The sequence below is a fragment of the Anser cygnoides genome, chromosome 3, assembly GCF_040182565.1.
Source record: "Anser cygnoides isolate HZ-2024a breed goose chromosome 3, Taihu_goose_T2T_genome, whole genome shotgun sequence".
Lineage (NCBI taxonomy): Eukaryota > Metazoa > Chordata > Aves > Anseriformes > Anatidae > Anser > Anser cygnoides.
The window spans coordinates 62,881,458-62,902,132 of NC_089875.1; the positions used below are offsets into that span (position 1 = coordinate 62,881,458).

At 44.1% G+C, this 20,675-nt stretch overlaps 1 protein-coding gene and 1 long non-coding RNA gene across 5 annotated transcripts in view; one reads left to right on the forward strand and one right to left on the reverse strand.

The window, feature by feature from the left end:
- LOC125184219 (uncharacterized) overlaps positions 1-16,806 on the reverse strand; it is a 34,182-nt gene extending 17,376 nt beyond the window's left edge. The window contains exons 1-2 of one of the 4 annotated variants that reach the window (XR_010830386.1): positions 16,586-16,806; positions 8,538-16,499 (exon numbers count right to left, since the gene is read on the reverse strand). This is a non-coding gene — a long non-coding RNA (uncharacterized lncRNA). Of the gene's footprint in view, positions 1-1,353; positions 7,456-8,537; positions 16,500-16,585 lie in introns of those variants that run through there. The other 3 variants (XR_007167879.2, XR_007167877.2, XR_007167878.2) reach the window with 3 other exon arrangements.
- Positions 16,807-16,967: 161 nt separating this feature from the next.
- On the forward strand, positions 16,968-19,958 carry CCN2 (cellular communication network factor 2). Its single transcript, XM_048075774.2, has 5 exons — positions 16,968-17,166; positions 17,270-17,495; positions 17,590-17,841; positions 18,075-18,286; positions 18,626-19,958. Exons 1-5 carry the CDS (start codon positions 17,110-17,112, stop codon positions 18,920-18,922), a joined length of 1,044 nt encoding a protein of 347 aa, XP_047931731.1. The 5' UTR covers positions 16,968-17,109; the 3' UTR covers positions 18,923-19,958.
- The last annotated feature ends 717 nt before the right edge of the window (positions 19,959-20,675 follow it).

Consider the following 20,675-nt stretch of genomic DNA (forward strand, 5'->3'; position numbering starts at 1 on the left):
AAATATTTTATTAACTTCCATCTCCTAAACCAGAGTGTGCTAGATAGCCAGACTTCTAGTTTCACCAAGCTTTTGTGGGTAAAAGAGAAGTGGCTTTCTGCCAGATGTTTGCAGAGGCGTTCAGAGGTATCTGAACTTTAAAATGTTATTATCTTTAGGCTGTCATGCCCCGATGTTTATCATGAGCTAGAAGAGTATAAACAGAGGCAGCCGTGAATAGCGTTAGAGAAAGGGAACTGTGACCTGCACATCGCCACACAAAGCCACCTTCTTGTAAGCGCCTTGTTCTTGCGCTGAGCAACGGCATGTAGCAGCAAAGTAATCCCAGCCATGCCAGGGGCAGCCAGCCCGGCGTGCTGGTGGCAGCTCCTCCAGCATCCAAACGCAGCCGCCAGCCAGAGTTTCATGTCCAAAGGGGCTCTCCTTTCATCTTCCACCCTGAGCCAAAATCACATGGTACTTCTGTTCTCTCTGAAAATAACATTAGTGCTCACGTACATGCACCTGGACCAATTGCCAAACTATTGTAGATTCAAGACACTTTATATCCTTTCGTGAAAACAAAGAAGCAAACAAACAAACATCAGCACGCAGTATCACTTCTGCCTTCTGCCTTTCTTATGGCTTGGAATTCAACAAGATCGTGCCTCATCAATCATGTCTGGAAGAAGAAAAATGGGGAAAGACTAGCACGGTCACAGAAAATTCCATCTAACCAAGTCAGCAGTGGCTTGAAAGCTTTTGGATGCCTTGCAATTCACACGCAAGTAGTTCCCACAGTCTAATTTCTAACAAAAAGATATTGCACCCCAAAGTTAGCGCAGGTAGAGGCCAGTAACATCTGAAAGGGGCCAGTAACAACTGATTTGCTTCCTGACCATCAGATGCAGTAACCCCTACAGTTAAATATACCTTATCTGCATGGCGAGGATGGGACAGATCATTGCACAGCCAACGCATATCACATAGCCAATGCATGACTGCCCTGCATGTCCTGTACTGCAGCCTTCCACCCCAGGTCAGAGACTCTGCACAGTGCTGCCACCGTGTTTATGCTGGGGCTGGTCTGGCGCAAAGGGCTACATGAAATGTGGCACATGCTGAATAAAGACAGGCCTTCTTCCACAGCTGTCAGCAGCACCTTTGAAAAGCTGTATATGCATCTTAAAAAATAATTTTAAAAATAATAATAATAATTAAAAAGGAACCATTTACAATAAATAAGAACTTCCTTTTCTTGCCTTGCTTCAAAAACAGCTCTGGCACCCTCCAAGCCCCAGAGCAGCACAAAAACTGTTATGCTGACATTGGCATTGCAAACACGTACGCCCAGAGGAACACACATACACATACCTACACAGACCCAAAGCCCTCTTCCCAGGAATGTGGCCATCTCTTTTCAGGTACATACCAGCAGGAATGCATACACTGAAGAAACAGAGGAGGAAAAGAGTAATTTTTTTTTTCACATGGTCGCTTTCACTCTGCTTGCAGCAGTCCCCTCCTTTTACAGCCTCAGGCAGGGCTGAATTTGGCTGTGCCAAAGGCGGTGGAGGCATGATGCAGATGAGACCACACCTTCCAAGCACCCTCCAATCACACAGAAAGAGAGCAGATGTCAACAAACCCACACCTTTGTGGGACCAGCCCCCTCTTCTTACGTGAGGCAGTTTCCACTAAATAAGACCGCTCCCGCAGATGGCCAGCCTGTTTCCACTGGTGAGAGGTAAGCAAGCAAGGCCAACACTTTCCATAAACTCTGAAGCAAGGCTGAGAGGACTGTAAGCAGCTTTTCCACTTCTGCTCAGAGAAAAGCTAGCTCCTTCCTTGGGAAGCGCTTTCACGCTGTGTGTGGGGTATCAGGAGCCAGTACAAACCTTCCCTCAGTCTTCCCTTCAGGCAGTCAACAAATTGTTTGCCTACAGAATATGGATACACATTCAAAGATGTGACTACTACCTCACACTGACAAGCCTACTTAACCTCTCCACCGACATTAGATGCCTTCTTTGCCACTCAGCAGAATTCAGATGAGATCCTCTTGCATTTTCTCTTACATCCTTCTCTACACATGCACATCAAAACATCTCCAAAGCTGCTTTTGAGAATTTCCAGCCCAGATCTAATGCAAGAGGCTTGTCCTAAAAGGTAAAGAACTGAACTGCAGCCAGGCTTCAGTATAACTTTTTCCAGATGTCAGAGCACACTCAAACTATCTCTAACATCAGTTCTGTTTTGGGACAACACGCAACATAAGCATCAGTAAAACCTTACTGTCACGGGACAGTAATTTAATTCCTTGGAAATGCTTAAGATGTCTGGGTTAAGAAGGCAAACAACTTGAAGGCATCCTGAGAGGAAAACCACAGTTCTGATGTACACTTTGCACAGCAAGGAAGTCCTGTAGAAACGAAAGAGGCAGACTCCAGCTTCCTAGAACAAGAAATATGAGACATCATGAAAGTGCTTGCAATGGCATACACTCTAGCCAAAAAAGTGGTTTTTAATAAAATTGGAAAAGGGTGTATTGCATTCCCACAGAAATGGTAGAAACACAGATGTTGTCCAAGTTTAGAGAAGGGAAAAAAAAAAAACACAACACTATCCACATTTTTGATGTTTGCACCAAAAGAAAAAAACTCCTGCTTTGAACATTTGATGGAAGAGTATTAAAAGAAATCATTATTATTATCGTGGCTCCCACCAGCAATACAAGAGGCCAGGATCTGTCAACATTTTCCTTATAAATCCATCCTTCAATAGAATCTAAGCTGGCCTGAAATAGCTAGTTGGGACCAAAATCTGGTTTGTGAGATCTCTGGAAACAAAACTCCATCTGGCTGTTTACAAAATTCTAGTCCGAAGAAAATGAGAGAGACCGTGAGAGCGGAAGAGGGATGATTTTTAGTGGCTAAAGCTATCATGTTTGTTTTGCTTCACAGTGCTAATCAGCAATCAGCAACTGAAAAGAAAGTTTGGAATTAGTGCTGATGAGCATCCCAAAGCCGGCATGCACGTTCAGCTATCTCCAACGTTTTCTTCTGAAACAGGCAGCTGCCACATAAAACAGGCTGTCTCACGATATATCTGGAGCTCGCATTTCCTATGACATCCTGGACAAAACTCATCAAGGACCACAGCAGGAAAAGAAAGATTCCCAGACATTCCTGATTTTCAGCAAAAAACCATTTCATGCCTAGACTTAAAACTAAGTTGTCTAAACCAATATTATTATACTCATTTATTGAGCCAGTTCATTAGGCTTCAAGGGTAGCACTCAAACCAAAGGATAGATGCCATTTTCCTTTCTGAGCCAGCCTCCAAAAAGTACCTAACCCAAAGCTGTCCAATCCAATGGAAGACAGAGAAATGCAGTTTCACTGCAAGTCAGATTTGGCAGATTTTTCATTTTATTGACTGGAAATACTGTTTCCCACCCACTGGTCCTGCACCATTGCATTCTTCAATGGCTTGGACCTCCTTCACATACACGAAGTCCATCCCAGCTTTCTATTGGCTTCTGCAGTCTCCTTCCACACTTCAACTCCCACAGCTATAAAACAGGAAAAAGCCAAAGGCTTTGTGATGTCCATTAGCATTTCCCTGTACCAACAGGCTTTGGAACCAGGCAGAACAGCAATGGGCCCTCATGCTTCAGCTCCATTCTCCTTTCAGCTGAAACTCCCCACAGTCAAACCAATTTACCTGCACTGTGATGAAATATCCATCCCTGAGTTGCTTGTTCTCCCTTACTTTCCCAGAGTTTACAAGCTCTTTTACACAAACATTCCCTTAATCTGTGCAGCACGACTGCCAAAATCAGGACTTGAGTGTGGTCTCTTCAACGCTTGGGCTGTGTTTTACTGTTCATTCCTGCAACACTTTGCACAACCAGTATCTTTTGCACACTAGTTTACTATTAAAATTGTACAACCCTCTCAATTATGTCTTAATTTTACCAGTTCAACAAATTACATAAATCCCTCGTATTTTAACTCTCTGATGAGTTAGATCCTGTAGGAACAGTTACTTAGCTCCTAAGCTTAGAGCAGAATTACTTTGTGAACAAAATCTCTATGACAGTATCTGAAAGAAACTTTGAAACAAAATATTACAAGAGAGAAATTGCAGTTGGTGAGAGACCAATAAACACACTGTAAATTCTGAGGGTTTGCACAAGAAACACTGCGTCGTGAATGGCTATTCCAGAAATGGAAAAATAGAGAGCCTCTTAACATCCAAATAGGGTGAGAAGGCAGTGCTCCAACAAGCAAATCAGAAGTGGAAAGAAAAAAATGTCTCTCGGATCCAAATAGTTTTGAAAATGAAAACAGGGATTAAAAAAGAAGAATTAAAACGTGGGAAGCCAAAGCCTATTCTCATATTTTATTGCGCCACTTGAAAGAAAACTAAATGCAGGCTATGTCCTGATGAGAAGCAACATCCTGTGTTTTCTGCCAGTGTTAGATAAGACTCACTGATGAAGATGGGATTTAAAATAGGATGGGGTTCAAATTGATACACAGAAAGAGAGGTCATGTTACCTCTTTGCTTTTTTAAATGCAAGGATGACTTTTCTAACCTATGCACTTGGGAGGTGGTAGATACAGCAGGTAAGGCTCCTACATCAGTTCTTCCCTGTGGCCATCTGCAAAGCTGTGATTCTGAAAGAGGAACTGCTGCTAACACCGACAGGCACTGAATGCTACAGCCCTTTGTTGTGAAAGGCAGGAAAATCCCTGAAGGAATAACCTGCACCAGCTCTCAGACTCCAGGCACCTGCAACACCACCCACTTTAGCCCTCTCAAAATGTCCCCAGCTTGTCACCCTTCCTTGAGATCCTTGAGGAGTCACGGCAGAAATCCAACTACAACTACTGTGGAGAGTTGTTCTGTGCAGGGCCACTAAGATGAAACTTTATAAAGTAGCTGTGAAGGGAGGTAAGGCCCTAGTGTGTGAGTGTTATCAGAGAATGGCTTGGTATCTTCAGTTCTCCCAGTTGTCTCTCAGCAAATTCAGGCCTTTTTGTGCTGTATCTCAGCAACTCCCTCTCTAACCCCAGCAATGATTAAGTCCTACATACAAGGACCACTTCATTCAAAGCAATGAAGCTTGAGCCAGCACTCCCAAATACAGTATATATTCAAGCGCAGGACTCAAGGAAGGGCACGGAAGACACGGACTGATTGCTGAAAGTCTCCACAGAAGTCATCAGCGATAGATTCCTCCTACAGGTCTGTCATCCAAAACTGAGCCTTTGAACTACTTAATAAGAGGCCTTGTAGTCCAATCATTCGCAACACTGGGACTTGTTTTAGAAATAACTACAGTGACAGAAAACAGTAAAACTGTTACCAAATTTGCTTTTACACAATAGGCTTTAATGACTTAAAATGAAACATGAAATATTTTTAAGTGTTCTCTAATGTGGGCCACAAAATGGTTTTTCTGCTTCTTGAAAAATACTGGTATTCCAAACGTCTCTTCCAGCTTCACTTAAAATGACAAAGATCAAAAAAGTCCCACAAAGTGAAAAAAAAAAAAAAAGGAAGTATTTTTTCATGCTAATCAAACCAGTGGGTTATTGATACAAACTGAATTTCAAAATATACTACCCCAATGTTTTTCCTTTCCAAAATCAGAAAGGAACATTAACATGTTAAAAGAAAGAATTATGAACTTTTTGTAATCTTCATTTTACAACAAAATTAATACAAGTGATGCCCATGGTCAATTTCATCAGAATGCCTCTTTCTAATGAAAACAAACTTTGATGAAAGCTTTCCAATTGCCCTAGAAATTTAAGGAGAAAAGACTACAGATGTTTCTGGTGACTTTTCCTGTCAGTTGAGAAAATGCGAGGCTGTACGACCTGCATAAGACAGATGAAGAGGTATTAAAAAAAAAAAAAACACCAAAGGTTTGACACAGAGATTTGAAAGGGATTTTCGTGGCCTGACTGTAGTTCTGACTGGTTCCCTAAGAGGAAAACATCTGATTGCCTTTTATACTCTTAAAAAAAAATCCTGTCATAATTTTTAAGTGTGTTGATCATAGCTTATTTTTAGCTCTGACAAACCACAGAAACATCTCCAAAAATATTCCGAAGAAACACAGTGACCTTTCCAGCTTGGAAAGCAGAGGTCTTAACAGAATTGTCCATACTACTGTACAGGCTGAACAAATCTGTAAGACCCCTTGATGGCCCATTGAAAAGCTTTCCACATTTCCCATAAAAACCCTGCTAGCCCTTTGGCTAGCAGAAGGATATCAAACCATATTCAGAAACAGCTCAAGGAAGTCACCTACAAAAGACTGGAGCGTTACTCTGAAGACTGCAAAGGAGATTTGTGGGACCCCAAGCTGAAGGCTGTGAGAAATAAGAGTTTCAGAGAAGGCAACTTACTGATGACCCAAGTGAAATGGGGAAAGGCGGTAAAAAGGACTGAGAGTCAAAATGCATTTGGAATGAGAAAACGATGGCCAGGAAAAAGAGAAAGTTGCTAAAATGAACAGGGATTTGATATGTAAATCATGTGAAAGTCAGTGAATGCTTTGCAAGATGGAGAGTGTAGACACGTAGGGAAGAAAGTTTTACCGCTCACGCGCCAGTGACGACATTTTACAGTTGGTCAGGAGGAATGTGACCGCTGTCCTATGGCCAGTCTGCTGAAGCTATTTATAGCTGGGACTGGTTGTATATGTTTAATGATTATCTCAGCCCCACACTTACTCACTTCATGGATTGTCATTTCCTGATAGTAATTCCTTTGGGTTGAAGCTTGTTCATATTTGGTCACCCCCTGAAACTGAATCTCTGAGCAAGATGAAAACAATTACTTATGTGGGGGTGGGACAAGGCACTTTCTGCTAAATACTATAACCACGAAGGTCATGCTCACAACTCAAAAATAGCTAAATGTTACAAATTTTTTTTCTGTGCTGTTTAGTAGAGTAAGCCAGGACTCAGGTTAAGTTTGAAGAATATTCGTCCAGCACTTTTAAAGTCAGGAGTGCTTACAGTTGTAATTTTCACATGTAAAGCTTAAAATTATCTATCCCTTTAAAGAAACTTAGCTGTCATTCCAGTTGTGGAGCAATGTTATATGACTGTGTACTTCATATGTCCAAAGCTGGGGAACTCAGACTTTTTTTTAAATGATGGCTGACAGCTAAACCAGAAACTTTTTAAAGACAACCGCATAAAAAGATTGTGTCATCACAGCAACAAGCTGGTATCTACTGTCTGCACTCCTGATTCAAAACTTCCTTCCAAGGAAAAACAGTCTTTAGTCAAGAGCATCGCAGAGCTTGTGCCTATATTCACATTTGTCCATGTGAGAAGTTTCCCATCATCGATGCTGTGGTCCCATATCACATAAATTATGGGAGCTATACTGCCTTAACCTTTTGGAGTTTTCTTCTCTCCACCTTCCCTGTTATTCTCATCTTAGTTCTCCACAAAACTCTAGCACATTGGTTCATTTAGTCTTGAAATACCAAATATGCTCTAAGCCTCGCAGCTATGTTCCAGATTGGTTTTCTTGATAAATATCTGTGGACAGAACTTTTTGTTACCTTGGTTTTTATTCATTCTGTTCTAATTTACGTATTTTTTTAATAATTAAGTGATGAGAATTTACTGCTTTGTGTTGGTCTGCAGGAGAAGCATGACAATTTCTGAGTAATAACATAACTTTGGCAGGATTTGTTCAGACTGGCCTTCAAGAAACAAAAATCAGACATCCATTCATCAACTAATTTGGCTTGAAACACAGCATGTGTGGTTTTATTGCTGGAATTGTATCATAGCAAAATAACCTTTTTCAAATGTCAGAAGTCCTTTATGTGTCAGCTCTGAACATAATGTACAGTGTATTCTCTGCAGGAAAAAAACCTGTGACCTACAGCACCAGAAACATGTATCTACACCTTTTCAACTAAAAGAATGATTTGGTTGCATTACAAATAACAATACAAATGACAGTAACTGTGCTGTCCATTCATCCTATCCAAGGGTTAAACTGTAATGAAGAGTAGAAATAGAAGAGCTAACACATCTAGCCAAAGTGTTGGATGTCTTAAACTGTCAAAATGGATTGCTGTAATTTCCCTCAAACTCCAAAATATTTTTATTTTTTTTCCTGAAAAGAATAAAACAATGAAAACTGAAAAGCCACAGAAAGGGTTATGTAATCACTAACCACATAACGCTGGTTTTGCTGTTGTTTTTGTCTTTGTACATGTATTCATTTTTCAGATGTTAAGGAACATGCACCATGTCCAGAATGAGCATCTTGACACGGCACATAGCAAAAACGCTCTAACTTCTTGTTGTGGTTTAACACAGCCAGCAGCTAAACACCACACAGCCGTTCGCTCACCCTCCCCCCTCCCTCTCTGGGATGGGGGAGAGAAACGGGAAAGTGAAGCCTGTGAGTGGAGATAAAGACAGTTTATTAAGACAGGAAAATTATTATTAATAATAATAATAATAATGTGTACGAAACAAGTGATGCACAATGCAATTGCTCACCACCCGCTGACCGATGCCCAGCCTATCCCCGAGCAGCCGGCCCCCCACCCCGGCCAGCCACCCCTATATATTGTTTAGCATGACGTCAGATGGTATGGAATACCCCTTTGGCCAGTTTGGGTCAGCTGTCCTGGGTCTGTCCCCTCCCAGCCCCTGCTGCACCCCCAGCCTGCTCGCTGGCAGGACAGAGCGAGAAGCCGAAAAGTCCTTGGCTTGGTGTAAGCACTGCTCTGCAACAATTAAAACATCAGCATGTTATCAGCGCTCTTCTCATCCTAATCCAAAACACAGCACCCTACCAGCTACTAGGAGGAAAATTAACTCTGTCCTAACTGAAACCAGGACACCTGTGCCTAGGATTTTTACATTGTTAGATGCCTTCTTTTTTATTATCTTCTTTTATATGCTCGCACATCAAGGCCGACTAGCAAATGTTCTAGAAGAAAAGACTTGACAACATAAGCTGAAAGTGCTTTCGGAAGAGTAGGACAGTAGTGCGAGTAAATTTACATGTGACACTGTGACACTAACTCAGATCTGTGTTCTCCAGGTTTTTATGATTTGAAGAGTCCCAATGAGTGCAATAAATGGTGGCACAACTTTCAGTATGTTTCTGACTTGAGCTCCTTCTAGTACTCATGCATCACTGGAACTAAGGGACAAATTCAAAGTTGCTCTGAATTTATTTGATTTCAGCTTTTTCCATTTGCAGCTTTGTCTCCAGTTAACTCTTGAACTTACGATAACTGTCCCTAAGAATAGTCCAGAACCTGAGGTTTAAGAACAAGTTTGCCAAGTGTATAAATGTTCTTGTTACTTTAGATATTTATTGCTGAATAAAACCGACCTTGCATTCCGTAAGACTCTGAATATACTTAACATAGATCCACTGAAACCTTGATACGTTACCTCCCAACAGCATAAACAAATTCCTTGTGTCTTACTTGGAAACCAAACCATTAATTCTCTTTTTTGTGTGTGTATGTTAGTCTGTGGACAAGGTTGTGGAACAGGCACTGAATTTATCAATATATTTTAAACAAAGAATGTGGATTTCTCCCAGGTTCTTTTTGATGATAGTTCATCAGTCCTAGAATCACAGGCATACAAAAAACACAGAAAAATTTCACCCAAAGAATTTTCTACTTTCATATCTACTTTGCTGTTAAAATGAAAAGGAAGACCTGCTCACCATCTTTCCTCTGCATTTTTAAAATAACACATTTAGCAAGGAGTACATACCATTTTTTGTTATTTCTCATGATAGGTTAGGAAAACATAAATGTCTTTTTTGCATTTTTCCTTTAATTCTTCCTTCTTCCTTACTTAGTCTATCTCATGATGGATCTGTACACTCAGATCTGGAGGATTTCATAAAAGAAAATGTGCCTGATCTATTCCTTTCAGTTGCTTTCCTGATCCATAAGTAGTTCCTGAAAATTACTTCATTCTTTCCCCATTAAAAAAAAAAAAAAAAAGTAAAAATGTTGACTAAGTTGTTCAATGACATAGCTCCCCAATACAGATCAGCCTGTTCCTGAGTTCAGAGGGGCAAGTTAAAAGGGAGACTTGCATCCAAAGGGGCTTGGGACAGAAGCACACAGAATTCACCACAGACGCATCTCTTTTTCTGGCAAATGAGTTCGCCCATGGGTTAACAGACCTGAACACTGTTTCGTGGTGGTAAAATGCTGTGGTGGTGGTGGTGGGAAGGAAGCTGCCAAGCCCACCTCATCCTTGGCCAGTTCACTCTCGCTGCTCTCTTCACACACCACATTCTCCACTTCCTTCTCCGTCCCCCAACCCTTCCCACATAAACACATGCATGCACCTTTCTCTTCAGCCCTGCTCACCCTTTGCCACTCCAGACCGTGTCTGTGTGCCTGAGGGTCCTGGACACAGCACTAGACGGTGGCCCCGCACCAGGCCCAAGGTGTAAGAACATATCTCCCAGAGGCCAGCTTCCAGCTGCTCCTGTTTTACATAGGGCAAGTGGACTTCACCAGCCCTAGTGGTCCCACAAGAACAACCCTTTCCCATCAAGTTGCAAAGTCCTCGCTCTCTCCTCTGCCTTGCAGAGATGCTTTGCCTCTGCCGAGCATTTTTTCTTCATTAGCAAATAGCTTATCGTGGGAAAAGCCTTTTGTCAGACTGAGGGAGTTTGCAAGCCCTGTACAACTCCCACATGTCATCTTCCCTTCTGAGCCAGAGAAACAATTCAGTCACATTCCCCTCACATCTGGATAGAAAAGCTGGTCACAGCGAATAAGAAAAACAGCGTGGTTTTGCGACGTGGTGAACCATTCAGCTCGCCCCCGCTGCACAAACCTTCCAGCTCCTTCCTCCAACAAAACCTTTAATTCCCAGCACATACGTTCTCCTTTTGCACCAATTCTCCTCCACGCACCGGCCTGTCTAGGGTATTCACTTGGAGTACAGCACTTGCCTTGTATCAGTGACTTCTTGGGCAGCATGGTCCTTTCCAACCTTCTACTCCCCCCTGTGGCAGCTTGATGGCAAAAAAAAAAGAAATACAAAGCACACCTCCGAAGCCACGTACTGTATCATCACACTTTGTAAGTCATTTATGAAGAAAAAAAGTTATGTGAAGGCCTAGGAACAGTCTCACTAGATTAAGATTGTAAAATAAGAAAGCTGTTCCTAGGAAATTTGAAATTCAGCCCCCTGTATCTTATGAATGACATGAGGAGAAAGAAAAAGATGTGACTAGTACTTATCTGCTTTCAAAACTCACCTGAAAATTTTGTATTACAAAGTTCCTAACTCAAGAGATGAACATTGGTTAGGACTGTTTTAGGATTTCCAAATACCTTGCAAATCTTAGGTAATGAAAAAAGGCAACTGATGAACTGTCTTTTCATCCTATGTCATAACTGAATGCTAAATAATCATAAAGATTTACCATGCTATTAAGGTCAGACTTTTCCACAAGATCCATCGAGGGTAACTTCCTCACAAGAAATGCACCACAAATAACTTCATAGACTCAAACTTCATAGAGACCCCACTGTCCAAACTGGTCAAAACAAACACCTAGGTACAGTAAAAACCTAACCTTGATTTCTATTTAAAACTCTTTAATAAAAATGTTGTACACAGAGTAATATGCTCAGAAACACGTGCCATTGGTGTAAGTCCTACCACTTTTACAACTTCATGCTTATTACTTAAAAGCCACTCATCACCAAGACGTTTGCTGCAACACATCTGTAAGCCTCAGACCTGGGACCACTGCACAACTCAGTTTCCTCGACTAGTTCCTGCAGGAAATTGAAATATCTTAGAAATGTCCCCACTTCCCTGACAACGCACATTTCTTCGAGTATCTGCTCTTCTCGTCTCTGCGTGAAAAATGGTCTAACAGAGAATTTCCCACAGACACCAGAGAGATCAGCATTGTAGGATGGTTTTCAGACCTGGTCTGGTGGTTGCCAAATTTCACACACATCCGCAGGTCAATAAGGAAGCCACCTTGGCCGTTGTAGGTTACATCCTAGTTTCCCCGTCTGCGTCAGTGTACAGATGTATTTACACAGTTCACATACCACAGATCACTTGCTGAAAAAACAGCCAGCCAAGCTGGCAGCTGAACCATGGGGAGCCATTTTCCTGAAAATCAAGCACTCCCTAAAATAATATGTTAGTATGTTGAAGTCATAGGTCAGCTGATGCAGCATGCTTATCAAGTTCTCCAGGGGCTTTGCAGACCTGTGCAATAATCCAATCTGTCTACCACCTCAGGAAGGCCTGTGCAAACAGAAAAGCCCATGTTACACCATACCAAGGTCAGTTAACTCAGGTTGCAGCAAAAAGGAGGCAAATTTCACAGACAGTGATATCTCTCTTTCTCCCCAAGGAAAATGGTCCATTCTATTCATCATCCCTGAATGTATAAATATTGGCCCTACCCCATCACACAATGTGGACAAATGTATCCCACAGGATTCTCCACAGGACTCTCATTTTCCACAGCAGCTACAACATAAATTAACAGCTCCCATAGTCTACTGCAGAGTAAACAGCATTTGTCAATTAAAGTCCTTAATCTGGTCAAGCCTTAACTAAACATTGATGTTTCCCAGCTTGGGGAAAACAAAAGGCAAAACCTCAAAATTTACACTGACAGTTCCTGAGAGCAGCAAGGTGGAAAAAATGAAAATAAGATCACATGCATTTTAAAATAAGGAGATCTGATTCACTCCTTCTCAAGTAAGCCATGACGGAGTTGAAGGAAGTCTTCCTCCAACTCTTTTCCATGTGGTTCCTCTAAGAGAGGGACTTCAAAGGACTTCTGGTGAATGTCCTGAATCAGGTCCCCAAACACGTTCCTCTCCATCCAGCACCACTCATTTTTTATGAACTCTGTTAACCATTTATAGGATAATTGTCAAAGGAGTGGCAGGTGACTCACTTCAGTCCCAGTTTGACTTACTGCTGAAAGGGGTTGTGAACCTCAGTCAAAACTGAGGAACTGACAGCTGAAAGCCTCTTCTCTCTTGACTGTCTCTTGCAAGCTGTGGAAAGGGCTCTGAGCTTCCCCACAGAAATGCAGGACACAGCCAAACTCTGCACAATGTAGTGAATGCTGCTCCTATAGCACTGAAAAGATCCAGGGCAAATTTGTCGGAATACATTCAGATATACTGTACCTAGGGTTTGGTAGGTAAAAGACCCTTGGCTTCATGCTCCTTAGAATCTCTCTTTCATACAAATAGTTTTACGTGTGCTTTGAATACTCATTTTGATTATTCTACTTCCAGTAACCACGTTGCTGCTTTAAGACCACACACATTTGTGAAACACTCCAGTTACTTTTTAAGAATGAAGCCAAGAGCTGAAAGCAACGTTCCCAGTGACTCTAGAAGCAATAAAGCATTACAAGTTCGAACATAAAGAACATAAGTTTAAGGACAATGATTACAGAAAGCAAGAGAACTCGGATCTGCTAACGGGAATTACATTGGATGGATTTGCTTTACTCATACTGCTGAGTAGGCTTAGCTCGATGGACTTGGACTTCTCAAGTGCAGATATTTCGATGGCCAACAGTGCACTCAATGAAATGACCTGCTTGACACTTGCAGAGAATCTGACCTAGTATCTCGAGGAACCTGGACTACGTCCATAAGTTCAGCAGCGAACATTTCCACAGGCCTTATGCCCTCTATCCAGCGCACCGCCCAGCCTTCTCCTTCCACTTCACCCTGGAGAAGAGCTAATGACTATTAGCAAATAAAATATCACTGGCAAGGTTAGCTGAAGTGAACCTTTGTTGCTCCAGCGCAGAAGAGTTGAGCCACGTGACTCACTGACACAATAAAACAACAGCACGACGTGGATAACTGGCTTGACAGCTCCTGGGAAATGAGGTTTTCTGTTTTCCTCTGCCTTTGTTGATTCGTGAGTGCACACATGCCTCCAGAGAAGGACGAGTGAAAGTGCAGCAAGCAGTCTGCTTTAGAAGCACTCTCTGTGCCTACAGATGCATAGAATAAGTCAGCAGATGACTTCTAAGAAAGATAAATACCAGGCAACCACAGTCACGACAGAATAAATCTCTTTATTTTTATTTTGTGTCTACTTCTGAGCTAGCAGAGCAAGCATTGCTCGGAACCTGCATTTTAAGCGAAAGCCTGTGAACGTAACTTTAATGAGACCTCTCTGGATTTTGAGATATATTTGTTACGATGCTTAAGAAATATCCTGGTGAGCATTTTGGGAAAGGAACTAATTGGCACACTAAAGCCGAGGCAAGCCAGGAAGGGTCCAAAGCCAGCTACAAGCCCGCGGTGATGATAAACAGCCCAGGGTCCAGGTGTCCATATATGGCCAGACTTCCTATAAGACTGACAGTACTGTATGTGCATTGCGTATGGTTCTTGGATCCCGTTCACATTCCTCGGGTATGTTTCTCTGGAGCTTTTGATTTCCGCTTTGAGGGCTGGCTCAGACCTCCAATTGCTCTTATAAAAAAATATCTGTGACTGAAAGTTGAAAATGTGCAAGATTCTTTCTTTAAGTACACAAACACTCCAAGTCTAGCCACTTTCCTGTAGTCTTGCCAGGTTTTCAGTATGTCTGATACCCGATCAAGTGACTTTTTGGGGGGAAGGAGGAAAAAAAAAAAAAAAAAGAAGAAGGAAAAACACAAGAGAGGAATTTAGCATATCCACACCTGTACATTTTACAAGACTTCACCAAAGGAACTGCACCAACCGAAGCTGATGTAGACACATGCATACCGTATATAGCTGTGTAAACAAGTCTGCAAGGCCAGTGTAGTGAATTCCTAATTTCAGCAGAAAAAATATACTATCTTAAAAGCATGTCCTGTATAAACACCTGCATGGAAGTCAAAATGAGTGCATTTCAACCATTTTATGCCTCAATGCCAAGATGTTCTTCTCCAGCTCGTGGCACAGTGTCACCAGAGAGGACAAGCTAACGACAGCTTAGCCTCTGAAAGAACCACCCTTAACTCCAGGGTCCCTTCGCCCCATGGTAGATGGTGAGTCACATTCAACAGCGCAGAAACCAAAAATGACAAAACGGCAAACCTGAAGAGCACTGATCCCTATCCCACTTCACTGGCTGGCACAATTTGTAACTCAGGGGGCTAACTCCCGATTCAAGTCTGTGCAAGGACTAGTTCTGAGGTCCAAATGCCTGTGTAAGTCTTTTTTCTCAGGGCAGCAAGTGGATGGGGCTTGCTGTACTTGGCCCGCAGTGTGAGGACTTAGGACAGATTTATCCTTTAATTTTGGATTTCCTGGCTTTCTGGTGGTTTGTTACTTTTAAACAGACTTTTTCTGTCGGTGAGATTCTCGGGTTTTGTTTAATAAAATTGATTCTCTGAAAAAACCTCTTACATGGAAAGTTATAAAACATGTCTAGAGCCTCTCTCTCTCTGATGTTCTCCTACCATATTTAGGCATTTAAAAAAGGCATTCTGTTTACCTGGTTACATTTGCATTTTGGTATGCATGTCATACATAGTTTGGTACACATATTATTTACCCAGCACTGAGGCCATTGGAGTCCTTCAAGTAAATAGAGATTTCGGGCGGCCTCATGTTTGAGAACATATATTATTTACCATAACCGTTCCTCTGGGACTTCTTCTCTTTCAGAGCCAATCTCATTTCTTTTAATGGAGAACTTCAAGTAGACGGAATGACATCCAAATGACTTTAGCAGCCAAAGTACAGGGCTGGCAGAATATAAAGACAGTTTTACAGTACAATATATCCTATTGGGGCTTTACATGAAAATGTATCTTCTTCCCTCAAGAATCCTGTGAATACATATTGCAGTGTCATAGCATGGATATGAGCACGCATGTGTACAGAGGAATGGAAAGAGGGAGGGATATGGCAGCGGGAGAATGACTACATGCAGAAGATGCTGTCTTTTAAGACACCCACCAGATTCCAATTTGCCTAACAAGATGCACGAAGGCAATCTCTCTCGTTAAATGCTAACATACTTCTGCGGGTCAAGAGTCAAAACGCAGGCATTCCTCGTGCCAAAGCGGAGGTCAAACAACGTGACATCACTGAATATTCAACTGGTACACGGGGAGCGGGGGGAAGAACCATCCTTCTGGCCTATGAATAAATAAATAAATAAAAGAAAATGCAAAGCCTAAGAGTTATCTGCAAGGATTTAATCCAAACCACAACACGTAGGTTTGGGGTTCGGTCAGATCCAAGGCACGGTGCTGGGGTTTCGGCTGAGCGCGGTGGCGCGCCTGGTTGTCCTCCCGGGACGGTCTGACAGGGAGCTTCGGAAGCGGGGCTGTGCTAAGACTGTGTTGCTCGGGGATGACAGCTGCACACAGGCAGCGGGAAAATAATAGCCACTTCTTCCATGCTCCAGACTCGCTCCGTTGTGCCAAATATTTCAGAGTAAATAGGCACTCTCTCTATTCATAGAGAGCATCTATTAGGAAAGGAACACATTACAAATATTCGGTATGATTCAGGAGGACACAGAGTCAATTTATACACCCCGCGGGGTAATTATACCTTTTTTGGTCGTAACAAAACGCTCGGAATACGCCGGGACGGGCGGCGGGCACCGGCCGGCGAGGGCCTGGGGAGGGGGGGGCGAAGCATTCCCGGGCCGCCCCTAGCAACCGGCCGGGCGCGGGGCGGGCCGCGGCGTGAGGAAAACACGGCGATTTTTTTTTTCCCTAAAAAAAAAAAAAAAAGGGAAAAGGGGGGCGGAACGGGGGGAGGCGGAGGAATGCGGGAGCCAGGGGTCAGGGCCGCTCCGGGGCGGGGCGGGCGGCGCGGCGCGCAGGAATGCGGGGAATGCGGCTGCTGGTGCGCGGCCCCATTCAGCCCATTGGCGGGGCCGCGCCGCCGCCGCCTATAAAGGGGCGCCCGCCGCCGGGCTCCGCAGTCACGCAGCCACTGTCCCGGCGGCTAACGGAGCACCGAGCACAGCACAGCACAGCCGAGCCGAGCCGCGCAGCTCAGACGCCGCCCGCACCGGCCCCGCTGAAGGGAAGCGCTCTCCCGGGACCTCGCCTCGCAGCCGCCTCAGGATGTCCCCGTCCAGCCTCGCCGCCGCCCTCCTCCTCCTCGTCGCCCTCCTCGGCCCGGTAAGTGCCGCCGCCGCCCGCCGCTGCTGCCCCGGCCGGCCCGGGCACGGCGTGGCGGCGCTGACGGCCGCTGTCTCCTTCTCTCCCCCCGCCGCCGGCGCAGGACGAGGCCCGCGGGCAGGAGTGCAGCGGGCAGTGCCAGTGCGGGGCCGGGCCCGGCCCCAGCTGCCCCGCCGGCGTCTCCCTGGTGCTCGACGGCTGCGGCTGCTGCCGGGTGTGCGCCAAGCAGCTGGGCGAGCTGTGCACCGAGCGCGACCCCTGCGACCACCACAAGGGGCTCTTCTGCGACTTCGGCTCCCCCGCCAACCGCAGGATCGGCGTCTGCACCGGTGAGTGGGGACCGGCACCGGGGACGGGGGACGGGGGACGGGGTCCCGGCGGCCGGGGCTGAGCCTGACCCTTCTCCGCCTCCTGCCCCCGCAGCTCGGGACGGCGCCCCGTGTGTCTTCGGCGGCATGGTGTACCGGAGCGGGGAGTCCTTCCAGAGCAGCTGCAAGTACCAGTGCACCTGCCTGGACGGGGCGGTGGGCTGCGTGCCCCTCTGCAGCATGGACGTGCGCCTGCCCAGCCCCGACTGCCCCTTCCCGCGGAGGGTGAAGCTCCCCGGCAAGTGCTGCGAGGAGTGGGTCTGTGACGAGCCCAAGGAGCAGACTGCTGTGGGACCTGCTCTTGCTGGTGAGTGGGGGTCCCTCCGTGGGTGGTGGGCTGAGGGGAAAGGGGTGCCTGCTTGGGGTCAGGTGTAGCAGGGTGGGTTGATGTGGGGCTGCCCCAGCAGCCGGAGGGCAGCAGTGAGTGGGGTTGCCCTGCAGATAAGCATAGTTACGGAAATTTCCCTGGGAAGGGGACAGAGCATCTAGCAGGGTGCAAACTCGGATGGTAGCCTCATCCTGGTTGTCTGTCCCCTGCAGCGTACAGACTGGAAGACACTTACGGTCCGGACCCGACCATGATGCGTGCCAACTGCCTGGTGCAGACCACCGAATGGAGTGCCTGCTCCAAGACCTGCGGCATGGGCATCTCAACCAGGGTCACCAACGATAATGCCTTCTGCAGACTGGAGAAACAGAGCAGGCTCTGCATGGTCAGACCTTGTGAAGTGGACCTGGAGGAAAATATCAAGGTAAAGAGTCTCAGCTTTAATGTATGATCTATTAGGATGCTTTCATCAGCTGGCAAAAAAATATCTCACCAAAGAACATGGCATTCTGATAGGTAGTAAGTTTCAGTAGTAAGTTTCAAGTGGCTCATCATGAAGTTTGAGTTTTGCCCCAGTAGTGAATATTTTGCAGTTAAATGTCCTTATAATTCTCTTTCACACGTTATTATGATGCTATGTAAACACTTTCTCCTGTTGAAAGCATTGTAAGGATTCGTGCATCTGCCTGCTTTTAACATTTAAGCTTAGTGCTACATCAAAGCCTACCTTCTAAACATGTTGTATTCACTTATATCCCAACAGAAAGGCAAAAAGTGCATTCGCACCCCCAAAATCTCCAAGCCCATCAAGTTTGAGCTGTCTGGCTGCACCAGCGTGAAGACCTACAGAGCTAAGTTCTGTGGTGTCTGCACTGACGGGCGCTGCTGCACACCCCACAGAACAGCCACCCTCCCCGTGGAGTTCAAGTGCCCTGATGGGGAGATCATGAAAAGGAAAATGATGTTCATCAAGACCTGCGCGTGCCACTACAACTGCCCTGGAGACAACGACATCTTCGAGTCTCTGTACTACAGGAAGATGTATGGAGACATGGCATAAAGCTAGAAGGAGACGCTAACTAGATTCTCAACTTGAACTGATTTGCATCTCATTTTGTAAACATGATTCAATAGCACAAGGTATTTAAATCGGTTTTTTTAATTTCAACAAACTGCTCCATGTGACCTAAGACAATTTGTCTACTGACCCCAAACGGTGGTTTGAAGAAGAAGGTAAAACGGACAGTGGGACCACAGCAAGACACAGCTTCAGAACATGCTGTTCATGAGGTGGTGTGAAGGGGTTAAGGGAAATGTGCAGGAAAAGCAGATTCAAGCAAGTGTTCCCTTAATGTGGTACAGTATTTTTCATCTGGTAGTGCAATTGAGAAGGAGACCATTAGCATGTTTGCTGACACTGGTTTTAGTGACAGCAACAGCTGGAATGCAAACCCTCACCCAGCAAAGTGCTAAGCAGAAGGTGTTCTGTTAGTCAGGACAATAATGTTTCAGCTCTGACACTCTGATTCATATGGCTTGGTCAACAAGAATCAGAATCATGTCTATTAGACTGGACAGCTTGTGGCAGTTAATTTACCTGTAACAAGCTACTTTTTATTAATATTGTAAATACTGTGTATATATATTTGTACAGTTATCTAAATTAATTTAAAGTTTTGTGCCTTTGTTTAATGCTTTGAAATTTCAGTGATAGCCTTCTTTTTTGGAACAAGATAGGTAGGATCTAAAGCTTGTCTGACAATGCATTCAAAGCATGAAATAGATACTCTAGTGGAAATCATTCAGATGGGGCGAAATGGTGTATTGTGATAAAGATGGAGAGTGTAAGACTTGGTGTCTGTATCCTTAAAAAGCACTCATCTGTTGGGCAAAATGCAGTTGCCTCCATTTTATTTGAACAAGTGGCTTTAAGAAGAAGAACTCTTCTGTAGCTAATCAGTCTTTCCACTTGAGCATTTGTTTCTGTCTTTGACTATGGCTCTTTTTGGACAGTTCATTTGTTGAGAAGTGTGACCAAAAGTTACATGTTTGCACCTTTTTAGTTGAAAATAAAGTATTTATATTTTTTATATAAATGGCTTGGCATTTCATTTAATCTTTACTATGACCTTATATATTTCCTAAGGGGCTTTGCTTTGCACTAAGTAAAACTCAAGTGCTGTATGTTTTATTTGTCCAGAAACACATACACTGGGGAATAAGCTAAATGATTTGTGGTTACTTGTTCTATTAATAGTGAATCAAATGTAGCGTATTACTCTTCTACATTTTGAATGGAGGGCAGGGCCAGGCTTGCTCTGCCAAGCCCAGTATTGCATTAGAAAGTGCAATGGCTTCCTCAGGCATCACACGGTGTCTTTAAAACAGGCCAGCTGATCACCTTAGTGTTCAACCCCTGTCATAATAATCCATGCAACATGCTTAATTACATTTAAGTGTTTCACTGGTTAAAATTTCTTTTTCAGCTAAGGAAAAAAAAAAGTGTCTGCATTGAAATGGTTCCTGACTCAAGTCAAATCTAGAAGTTTGAAATCTGGTAAAATTCTCAGTGAAGAGCTAATGAGCTGTACCATAAAAATCATAGAATAATACAGGTTGGAAGGGACATCTTAAGATCTCCTGATTTAACCTCCATGCAGAGTAATTCCAACTTACACGTGGTCCTACCTAAATTAAGACCTTAGTGTGTTATGGTAGACAGAGCACAGAACTCAGATGCCAAATACCTGGATTATCTTCCTACCTGATGACTGGGGAGCAAATCTGTTTACCTAACAGTTCTGCCTGTAAAA